This window comes from Theropithecus gelada, chromosome 8, assembly GCF_003255815.1.
Source record: "Theropithecus gelada isolate Dixy chromosome 8, Tgel_1.0, whole genome shotgun sequence".
Classification (NCBI taxonomy): Eukaryota; Metazoa; Chordata; class Mammalia; order Primates; family Cercopithecidae; genus Theropithecus; species Theropithecus gelada.
The window spans coordinates 119392314-119404446 of NC_037676.1; the positions used below are offsets into that span (position 1 = coordinate 119392314).

A 12133-nucleotide genomic window follows, 5' to 3' on the forward strand; every position below is an offset into this window, starting at 1 on the left:
AATAGCTCATTTGGGGAACATATTTGTCTAGAGAGATGGAAGATAATGTGTTAGAATCAGGGGTGCTTTTGAAATTATGGGCATAAAACCCCAATGGGGGAAGAAGATGGTGGTCAGGTGTGGCAGGAGCCCTTGACAGTTGTGAAAAACAAACTTGTGCTTCTTCAACCATAAAGCCAGGAAGTGATGAGAGATGTTAAGCTGAATTGCACCCCTTTCAGGAGTGTCAGTCAAGTCCTGGAGACAATGTATCATTATAATTGCCCTATATTTCCTTTCTTCAAAGGGATACCCATTTGACAAAAACATAATTATCCTATTTACAGCCATTAAAACCCTATGGTTGTTATACACAGTCCAACAGTACTATCAAACATTATTTCCCTGAATCTGTTGAGTTTAGGAGTATTTTGGGATATTGCAGAAGAAGAAAGGGCACCAGCTGTACTGAAGATATTGTAAACCATGGTGAGTTAACCTGTACAATGGAATTAGGATCAGATGCGAATTTAGGGTTTCCTTTGAAGTTAAATTGCGTTCTTCAAACGGGAATCAGTAGAGATTTAATGAACCAGTGCCCTGGTTTGTTTCTAACTCCTCCTCCATTTTTATAGAGATGAATAGGGGATTTTATTGGGCATATACGTGAGATTGATGAACAAGAATTTCTGTCATTGCCTTATTCTCCACTCCAAAATTGCCTGTGACATGGCAAAAGTCCACGGTCAGGGAAATAAGAATACCCTGTGTTGGCATTTCTTTACGGCAGTACTTTCTATGAATAATTAATGCCCCAGAAAGATGAAGCCTTTTTTTCTGGTTTCCACCTACTCATAAAGTTCAGCACCTTGTATCAACTTGGATGGGGAAAGGAGAGTAGATTTCCCTGGCTCAATAAGTTCTGAATTCATAAACAAGAAGCAGATTCCCTTTCCATTCAACCTCCAATCCTTTATAAAGATAAAGCTGTGGAGATGGTCTTTCAGGATCTTAGATTAGATAATTTTTCATGTTCTAATAAGAAAGTTCTGAGGGAAGCACTGTGATCAAACATAGCTGATGAGAATACACAATTGTTTTTATTCTTTTTCTTATCCTCCTCCTTTTCCTCTTTCTGCTCCTCCGCCTCCTCTTCCCCCTTCATCTTGGTAGCTCTTAAACACTGTAGAATTTACCACTTATCCTTCAACAAAAGAATTCTTTTTGCCCGAGAATAAACATTTGCACAATAGTAGAGATATTACAATATATAGATTTTGGAAAAAAAAAAAACCCTCAAATCCTATACCCTGAGACTTTTAATTCGTTAATTCAATTAATGTATTCATCAATCAACTGCAAGTCAAAACAACAGCAGGAAGTAGAATATTGCTTTAGGTAAGTTTGTATTTGTCCAGAAGAGTTTTATTAATATTTGGGATTAAAATATTGCTGAATTGCTAAACCCTAACGGTCCTGAAAAAACTCAATACTGATATGGTAGGCATCAACTTTAGGAAATCAACACACCTGCATTGCTTCTCCCTTGAAAAACATATTTCATAAAGATACTTTTCAGGGTAATCAAATCATGGAGTAATTTATATTTCCTGATGAAATTTTCCTGTTTATTCCAGAACTTGGTATTTCACTTTACTTTCCTTCTCTCATTACTGAGGTGACAGTTTCTGCATTGTCCAGTGGTAAATATTGGGCAATGATGTGAATGTTGGTGTTAGGCTTGGACTGTTAGTGCTGGAATAGATCTCAGAAGTAGAGCCAAGAAAGATTAGAGGGGAGGATGCCTATAAGATGGGGCAGGATTAGGAATTTGGTATTAGGCAAATTGAGTTATTAAACAAGCACATAAAGATATCAAATAGGCAGTTGTTTATATGAATGTGGGCTAGAGTTACAAAAATAGTATTTTAATCCAGGAGAGAAGTCTGGGCTGCAGTTACAAAAGTCATTATCTTGTGAGGGCCACACAATTACACAGGTGTTCATAATAATGAAGGCCCTTCCATCTTGTAATTGCACCATCTGGAACATTATTTAGCCTCTGAGATAGCAAGGGAAGAGAGAGAAGAAGGGAAACCACATCTTAAATTTGTTACAGTGCCTTTTAAAATGGATGCTTTTCACTTCTGCTTGGAGGCCATTGGCCAAAATTAATCACATAGCCCTAACCTAACTGAAGGGAAGCTGGGAAATACAGAGAAACACATGGGTTTCTGATGGGTATTAACTGCCACCAACTCACAGAGAGAGGAGAGAATTGCTGGAGTGGTGTACATGAGGAAGCAAGAAATGATGGAATCTAGTGCACAGGTCATGTACCTGGTTCTAGGTGGGGGTATTTATGTACAACACAGAACTTTTACAATAACAGAATTCTGCTGGTAGATGGCTAGGTACGATGGAGGCAATCTGGCATTTTCTTCTGATCACTTCATTCTTCTAAGTGAATAGGAAGCAAGGTTATTAGCTGAGTGTGACAATGAAAGAGGAAGTATTAGTGATGTAAAACAAGAGGAGCAAGAGTGAAATTGTCATCTAGGAGAGTGGAGAGTGAAAAGGCCATAATGAAAGTAAGATTGCATGGTTGTGCCAGTTTTTAAGCTATTGTCTCTCAGCCCTCAACTCTCTCAGGTATTCTTGGCTTCATGATGCTGGGGGCAGGGACTGTGTTAACTACATTTCTCCTTTGCTGGCTGCTCCTTGTTAGGAGGCCCTAGAGGGGTATCAGAAGCCTAGAGGGAGGAAAAGGGGACTTTCTTCTTGTTTTATTTCCTGCTTCATCCTGTCTCAAACAGTGTCAACCCAGTAATACTTCTTCACCATGGCAGCAGTACTTCATTCTCTTTTCCTGCAGTATTTCCAGTTTGTAGTTGACCCCAAACTCAAAGAACCAGCCTCATCACATCCCCTCAGAGAAAAGCACCAGGTTACTGTACTGTTTCATTGGAGGTCTAGATCCCAGCTCCATTGTGGCTCTCCCTGGCTAAGATATCAGCATTAATTAATCAGTGTCTCCTCCTCAGAGGACAGTGTTTTAGCTTGGGGTTTACTCCTCCAAGCTTCTGGGTTCTATTAATTCCCTAAGCATTAGGAGGGTTAACTGCTTGATGCAATTCTACTTCTGTTATTTTTTATTCTCTTTTTGCTTTCAATTTCGTCAATATCTGGCTAAATTTTACATATGAAAAAACAAAATAATTGTTGTGATCTTGTTGGACTATGTTTGATACAGTGGCTGTCTGAGCACCAGCAACCTAGTCAACCTGTCTGTCTCAGTTTTTTACTCAGTGAAGGAATGAAAACTACCCATTTTAGAATAGAGGTGAGGATTAAATGAGAAGCTGTATGTAAAACACTTAATGCAATTCACTGCTCATGGTAAGTTCTCAATAAATTCTAGTTATCATTTTTTGAGAATCCATTCAGATGGCCCCTAGTCCAGAAAGCTTTTCCTAATATGCTACCCAATGCCAATCATTCCATCTTCAGTGCTGCCTTTCAAGCAATCACCTTTTTGTGTTCTTGCTTTTGTCACTTTGTGTCTTGTGTGTTTTGTTTTTCTATGTTCCCCTCCTTAAAGTATTAGTTTCTTTTTATCTCTGAATAATAACACCTAGCACTGGGCCCAGCACAGAGTAGTATTATTAAGTTATCTGCAGGAACACACCTTCCTCTAGCAGACCTCAATAGTTATCAATAAGATAATGAAGCATTTTAATTCTTTCAGATGTTTCATTGTAAACACCAGACATCTGTGTCTAACCTCTAACATTATATTCACTCAGCCTCTGCTTCTAATCCAGTACATCTTCTTTCTAGCTGCATGGTTTTGGCCACATTGTGAAGCAGGATTCAGTTACCTCACAATAAAATGGGGAAAACGACACCTATATCACAAGGTTATTGTAATCATTAGATAACTAATGTGCTGCTCTCAGCACAATGGCTGGTGTATAATGTGAACTGAGAGCATTAACATTTCTTTTTCTCTGAACTAAATCCCTGCTTTTAAAACATCACTGATGGTGTCATAGAAGGCATGTGTTCCTTACTTAAAATGAAAGATTGATGGACTATTTGAAGAACCAAGTGATCAAAATATTCCATAAAAATTGTTGTGGCATATATCAAAGGACCCTTAAAATTAGATTCATTCTATTGGATATACAACTATTTTAAGGAATTGGTAGAAATAAATAGGAGGTGAAAAGATAGAAGGCAAAAAGGAGTTTTTTTTTTTTTTTTTTTTTTTAAAGGAAATAGGTAAGTGGAACAGTTATTATGCAAATGTGTAGGGTCTGGCAATATTCAGAAAGTGTTTATAATAAATCAGATTCAGAGATCATACTTAAGAAGTACTTAGTGCAGGTTATGCAAAAACATGGCTGCGGCAGGTTTGGCCTTTCTTTGTAGGAGAGTCTCAGCTGCCCTGAAAGCTTCCAGGTCGTTAATAATTCCTCAGGTCCCTGCCTGCACAGGGTTTTTTCTTGGTTTGTTGCCTGAGAGTACACCAAATGTGACATCCTTTCACCAATATAGATTATTTCATACTACATTGTCAAGAAGAGGACTAGAAGAATTTTTTGATGACCCAAAAAACTGGGGGCAAGAAAAAGTAAAATCTGGAGCAGCATGGACCTGTCAGCAACTAAGGAACAAAAGTAATGAAGATTTACACAAACTGTCGTATGTCTTACTGAAGGAAAGAAACATGATTTTAACCCTAGAGCAGGAGGCCAAGCGGCAGAGATTGCCAATGCCAAGTCCAGAGCAGTTAGAGAAGGTAGTAGATTCCATGGATGCATTAGATAAAGTTGTCCAGGAAAGAGAAGATGCCCTAAGGCTTCTTCAGACTGGTCGAGAAAGAGCTAGACCTGGTGCTTGGAGAAGAGACATCTTTGGAAGAATCATCTGGCACAAGTTCAAGCAGTGGGTTATACCTTGGCACCTAAATAAAAGATACAATAGGAAACGATTCTTGGTCATGCCTTATGTGGACCATTTTCTCAGACTGGAATGCGAGAAACGAGCCCACATCAAAGCATGGAAGGAAAATTTAGAGAGAAAGAAAGCAAAAATTCTTCTAAAAAAGTTTCCACATTTTGCTGAAGCCCAGAAGTCAAGTCTTGTCTAAGATGTCTGAACTCTTAAATTTACCATTTTGTTTTTCTTGAATAGTCTGTGTACAAGAGTAAATATGTTAAGTGGTTTATAAAGAAAAAAAAAAAAAAAGGAAGTACTTAGTGCGGTACTTGGTATGGAAGGGCGTTATACTAGATAGTGAGCTAAGTGTACATTCCTTCCTATCACTCACAGAAATAGACTAGATTGGGAGAATGGGGACATGGGGAGGAAAATGGGGTGGAGTGAAGGGTCAGGAGTTGGGGGTTAAAATATAAAATTGATTCACAAGTTACTTAGATGAAGGATATTAAAATAATATGATGAAAGTGAGATAATATATGGCTGTTTCTTTCCGTAACTGGAAAAGTCAAGTAGAAATTGGGGTGTTTGAAATATTGATGCCAATAGAGGCAGAATTTGACTCTCCCCAAAACTACCTTTGCTTTTTCTTTCACTTTTTTATTTAATGGCTGACTATGCTGTGCCAGGCCTTGTGGTGAACATGGGGATCCCGGTAATAATGACACATTATAGTGGGAGATATGGACAAAAAACAAACAAAGACCAAAATAAGACATTTTCAGATAGTGGTAAGTGGTAAGATAGAGATAAAACCAATGGATATGGTAATAATTGGGAGAGGGCTAGAGCAAGGCAGCTATATCTGCATGACCTTTATGAAGAGGTGACATTTAGGCTGAGCCAGCCATGCAAAGTGGAGGAGGAAAAGGAAGGATAGCTTGGACAGAGGCCACAGGTAGGAAGAACCTGGTAGCCTTGAGAAAAAGCAGCAGATGTACTGAGTGTAGCGAGCAAGGCTGGGGGAAGAGGGGTGATCTGGGCTGGACTGGGCAAAAGCCCTGTAGGCCATGAGAAGGAGCTAGAATTTTATGGTAAGTGCAAAGCTCTTGACTGAAAGGAAGAAGAACCACAGCCAAAGTGTGGCAGGCTGCAATTCTTTAGTTAGGTTTGTATTATTTTGGCAAAATACATTTTCTACCAAATTTGTCAAAGAGGTACCAAGTACCCCAAAATCCCGTGTAAAGAAGTGCTTCACATATTTATTTATTTGTTTGGCATTTAATACTTATTATCCAAATACACTCACTGCAAAGCACTAAACAGGGAAATATAACCCACAGTCAGTGTAGGAGAATCATCAGGTGGAGAGGTGGGAGACTGGAGAATTAGTCCATCCCATCTCCATGCTCTTGAGACACATCTCTTCCTCGGAGTCTTTCTGCTATCTGCCATCGCCAACATATAAATAAGATTATAAGATTATAATAAATTAGAACCATCTTTTTTTTTTTTTTGACATGGCTTACTTCTCTGGGTCTGCACAAGCTGTCCCTTTTCTTCATGTGGCCACCCAGAAATAGCCACAGCACCCAGACAATCTCCACTATTGATCTCCTGGTCCATATCCTATCTACGCCTGTCTTGGAACAAACTTGGCCTTCTTCCACAGAAGGCATTTCAAATATTGATGTACTTGGTGCTTGGTACTGACCAAGTACTTAGGTGAAATGCTTATTTACAAAACTTGTTTTTTAAAACATGAAATTCTGAAAATATATATAACGCACAGGTTTAGGGACTAGATGTCTCAGTATGGAGCCATCTGGCCTGATTTTATTCTGTAGTCTCGCCTATTACCAGTTCTCCCAAATATCCTATAATGTAACACGCTGAGCTGCTCATCTTTTCTTTTTCTTTTTTTATTTTTTATTATTATTATACTTTAAGTTCTAGGGTACATGTGCATAACGTGCAGGTTTGTTACATATGTATACTTGTGCCATGTTGCTGTGCTGCACCCATCAACTCGTCAGCACCCATCAACTCGTCATTTACATCAGGTATAACTCCCAATGCAATCCCTCCCCCCTGCGCCCTCCCCATGATAGGCCCCGGTGTGTGATGTTCGCCTTCCTGAGTCCAAGTGATCTCATTGTTCAGTTCCCACCTGTGAGTGAGAACATGCGGTGTTTGGTTTTCTGTTCTTGTGATAGTTTGCTAAGAATGATGGTTTCCAGCTGCATCCATGTCCCTACAAAGGACACAAACTCATCCTTTCTTATGGCTGCATAGTATTCCATGGTGTATATGTGCCACATTTTCTTAATCCAGTCTGTCACTGACGGACATTTGGGTTGATTCCAAGTCTTTGCTATTGTGAATAGTGCTGCAATAAACATATGTGTGCATGTGTCTTTATAGCAGCATGATTTATAATCCTTTGGGTATATACCCAGTAATGGGATGGCTGAGTCATATGGTACATCTAGTTCTAGATCCTTGAGGAATCGCCATACTGTTTTCCATAATGGTTGAACTAGTTTACAATCCCACCAACAGTGTAAAAGTGTTCCTATTTCTCCACATCCTCTCCAGCACCTGTTGTTTCCTGACTTTTTAATGATCACCATTCTAACTGGTGTGAGATGGTATCTCATTGTGGTTTTGATTTGCATTTCTCTGATGGCCAGTGATGATGAGCATTTTTTCATGTGTCTGTTGGCTGTATGAATGTCTTCTTTTGAGAAATGTCTGTTCATATCCTTTGCCCACTTTTTGATGGGGTTGTTTGTTTTTTTCTTGTAAATTTGTTTGAGTTCTTTGTAGGTTCTGGATATTAGCCCTTTGTCAGATGAGTAGATTGCAAAAATTTTCTCCCATTCTGTAGGTTGCCTGTTCACTCTGATGGTAGTTTCTTTTGCTGTGCAGAAGCTCTTTAGTTTAATTAGATCCCATTTGTCAATTTTGGCTTCTGCTGCCGTTGCTTTTGGTGTTTTAGACATGAAGTCTGCCCATGCCTATGTCCTGAATGGTACTACCTAGGTTTTCCTCTAGGGTTTTTATGGTATTAGGTCTAACATTTAAGTCTCGAATCCATCTTGAATTAATTTTTGTATAAGGAGTAAGGAAAGGATCCAGTTTCAGCTTTCTACTTATGGCTAGCCAATTTTTCCCAGCACCATTTATTAAATAGGGAATCCTTTCCCCATTTCTTGTTTTTGTCAGGTTTGTCAAAGATCAGATGGCTGTAGATGTGTGGTATTATTTCTGAGGACTCTGTTCTGTTCCATTGGTCTATATCTCTGTTTTGGTACCAGTACCATGCTGTTTTGGTGACTGTAGCCTTGTAGTATAGTTTGAAGTCAGGTAGCGTGATGCCTCCAGCTTTGTTCTTTTGACGTAGGATTGTCTTGGAGATGCGGGCTCTTTTTTGGTTCCATATGAACTTTAAAGCGGTTTTTTCCAATTCTGTGAAGAAAGTAATTGGTAGATTGATGGGGATGGCATTGAATCTATAAATAACCTTGGGCAGTATGGCCATTTTCACGATATTGATTCTTCCTATCCATGAGCATGGTATGTTCTTCCATTTGTTTGTGTCCTCTTTGATTTCACTGAGTAGTGGTTTGTAGTTTTCCTTGAAGAGGTCCTTTACATCCCTTGTAAGTTGGATTCCTAAGTATTTTATTCTCTTTGAAGCAATTGTGAATGGGAGTTTATTCATGATTTGGCTCTCTGTTTGTTACTGGTATATAAGAATGCTTGTGATTTTTGCACATTAATTTTGTATCCTGAGACTTTGCTGAAGTTGCTTATCAGCTTAAGGAGATTTTGGGCTGAGACAATGGGGTTTTCTAAATATACAATCATGTCATCTGCAAAGAGGGACAATGTGACTTCTTCTTTTCCTAACTGAATACCCTTGATTTCTTTCTCTTGCCTGATTGCCCTAGCCAGAACTTCCAACACTATGTTGAATAGGAGTGGTGAGAGAGGGCATCCCTGTCTTGTGCCAGTTTTCAAAGGGAATTTTTCCAGTTTTTGCCCATTCAGTATGAAATTGGCTGTGGGTCTGTCATAAATAGCTCTTATTATTTTGAGGTACGTTCCATCAATACCGAATTTATTGAGCGTTTTTAGCATGAAGGGCTGTTGAATTTTGTGAAAAGCCTTTTCTGCATCTATTGAGATAATCATGTAGTTCTTGTCTTTGGTTCTGTTTATATGCTGGATTATGTTTATTGATTTGCGAATGTTGAACCAGCCTTGCATCCCAGGGATGAAGCCCACTTGATCATGGTGGATAAGCTTTTTGATGTGCTGCTGAATCCGGTTTGCCAGTATTTTATTGAGGATTTTTGCATCGGTGTTCATCAGGGATATTGGTCTAAAATTCTCTTTTTTTGTTGTGTCTCTGCCAGGCTTTGGTATCAAGATGATGTTGGCCTCATAAAATGAGTTAGGGAGGATTCCCTCTTTTTCTATTGATTGGAATAGTTTCAGAAGGAATGGTACCAACTCCTCCTTGTACCTCTGGTAGAATTCAGCTGTGAATCCATCTGGTCCTGGACTTTTTTTGGTTGGTAGGCTATTAATTATTGCCTCAATTTCAGAGCCTGCTATTGGTCTATTCAGGGATTCAACTTCTTCCTGGTTTAGTCTTGGAAGAGTGTAAGTGTCCAGGAAATTATCCATTTCTTCTAGATTTTCTAGTTTATTGCGTAGAGGTGTTTATAGTATTCTCTGATGGTAGTTTGTATTTCTGTGGGGTCGGTGGTGATATCCCTTTTATCATTTTTTATTGCGTCTATTTGATTCTTCTCTCTTTTCTTCTTTATTAGTCTTGCTAGCGGTCTGTCAATTTTGTTGATCTTTTCAAAAAACCAACTCCTGGATTCATTGATTTTTTGGAGGGTTTTTTGTGTCTCTATCTCCTTCAGTTCTGCTCTGATCTTAGTTATTTCTTGCCTTCTGCTAGCTTTGGAATGCGTTTGCTTTTGCTTCTCTAGTTTTTTTAATTGTGATGTTAGAGTGTCAATTTTAGATCTTTCCTGCTTTCTCTTGTGGGCATTTAGTGCTATAAATTTCCCTCTACACACTGCTTTAAATGTGTCCCAGAGATTCTGGTATGTTGTATCTTTGTTCTCATTGGTTTCAAAGAACATCTTTATTTCTGCCTTCATTTCGTGATGTACCCAGTAGTCATTCAGGAGCAGGTTGTTCAGTTTCCATGTAGTTGAGTGGTTTTGATTGAGTTTCTTAGTCCTGAGTTCTAGTTTGATTGCACTGTGGTCTGAGAGACAGTTTGTTATAATTTCTGTTCTTGTACATTTGCTGAGGAGTGCTTTACTTCCAATTATGTGGTCAATTTTGGAATAAGTGCGATGTGGTGCTGAGAAGAATGTATATTCTGTTGATTTGGGGTGGAGAGTTCTATAGATGTCTATTAGATCTGCTTGCTGCAGAGATGAGTTCAATTCCTGGATATCCTTGTTAACTTTCTGTCTGGTTGATCTGTCTAATGTTGACAGTGGAGTGTTGAAGTCTCCCATTATTATTGTATGGGAGTCTAAGTCTCTTTGTAAGTCTCTAAGGACTTGCTTTATGAATCTGGGTGCTCCTGTATTGGGTGCATATATATTTAGGATAGTTAGCTCTTCCTGTTGAATTGATCCCTTTACCATTATGTAATGGCCTTCTTTGTCTCTTTTGATCTTTGATGGTTTAAAGTCTGTTTTATCAGAGACTAGTATTGCAACCCCTGCTTTTTTTTGTTCTCCATTTGCTTGGTAAATCTTCCTCCATCCCTTTATTTTGAGCCTATGTATGTCTCTGCATGTGAGATGGGTCTCCTGAATACAGCAGACTGATGGGTCTTGACTCTTTATCCAGTTTGCCAGTCTGTGTCTTTTAATTGGAGCATTTAGTCCATTTACATTTAAGGTTAATATTGTTATGTGTGAACTTGATCCTGCCATTATGATATTAACTGGTTATTTTGCTCATTAGTTGATGCAGTGTCTTCCTAGCCTAAATGGTCTTTACATTTTGGCATGGTTTTGCAATGGCTGGTACCGGTTGTTCCTTTCCATGTTGAGTGCTTCCTTCAGGGTCTCTTGTAAGGCAGGCCTAGTGGTGACAAAATCCCTAAGCATTTGCTTATCTGTAAAGGATTTTATTTCTCCTTCACTTATGAAACTTAGTTTGGCTGGATATGAAATTCTTTTTTTTTTTTTTTGAGACGGAGTCTCGCTCTGCCGCCCAGGCTGGAATGCAGTGGCCGGATCTCAGCTCACTGCAAGCTCCGCCTCCTGGGTTCATGCCATTCTCCTGCCTCAGCCTCCCGAGTAGCTGGGACTACAGGCGCCTGCCACCTCGCCTGGCTAGTTTTTTTTTGTATTTTTTTTAGTAGAGACGGGGTTTCACCGTGTCAGCCAGGATGGTCTCGATCTCCTGACCTCGTGATCCGCCCGTCTCAGCCTCCCAAAGTGCTGGGATTACAGGCTTGAGCCACCGCGCCCGGCCTGGATATGAAATTCTGGGTTTAAAATTCTTTTCTTTAAGAATGTTGAATATTGGCCCCCACTCTCTTCTGGCTTGTAGAGTTTCTGCCAGGAGATCTGCTGTTAGTCTGATGGGCTTCCCTTTGTGGGTAACCTGACCTTTCTCTCTGGCTGCCCTTAAGATTTTTTCCTTCATTTCAACTTTGGTGAATCTGGCAATTATGTGTCTTGGAGTTGCTCTTCTCGAGGAGTATCTTTGTGGCGTTCTCTGTATTTCCTGAATTTGAATGTTGGCCTGCCCTACTAGGTTGGGGAAGTTCTCCTGGATGATATCCTGAAGAGTGTTTTCCAACTTGGTTCCATTTTCCCCCTCACTTTCAGGCACCCCAATCAGACGTAGATTTGGTCTTTTTACATAATCCCATACTTCTTGCAGGCTTTGTTCATTTCTTTTTCTTCTTTTTTCTTTTGGTTTCTCTTCTTGCTTCATTTCATTCATTTGATCCTCAATCGCTGATACTCTTTCTTCCAGTTGATCGAGTCGGTTACTGAAGCTTGTGCATTTGTCACATATTTCTCGTGTCATGGTTTTCATCTCTTTCATTTCGTTTAGGACCTTCTCTGCATTAATTACTCTAGCCATCAATTCTTCCACTTTTTTTTCAAGATTTTTAGTTTCTTTGCGCTGGGTACGTAATTCCTCC

The 12133-nt window shown here is 39.3% G+C and overlaps 1 protein-coding gene across 1 annotated transcript; it reads left to right on the plus strand.

Moving 5' to 3' along the window:
• The first annotated feature begins 4381 nt into the window (after positions 1 to 4381).
• On the plus strand, positions 4382 to 5175 carry LOC112630271 (39S ribosomal protein L47, mitochondrial-like). The gene is made up of 2 exons (XM_025394458.1): positions 4382 to 4479; positions 4540 to 5175. Exons 1-2 carry the CDS (start codon positions 4382 to 4384, stop codon positions 5132 to 5134), a joined length of 693 nt encoding a protein of 230 aa, XP_025250243.1. The 3' UTR covers positions 5135 to 5175.
• Positions 5176 to 12133: the final 6958 nt, after the last annotated feature.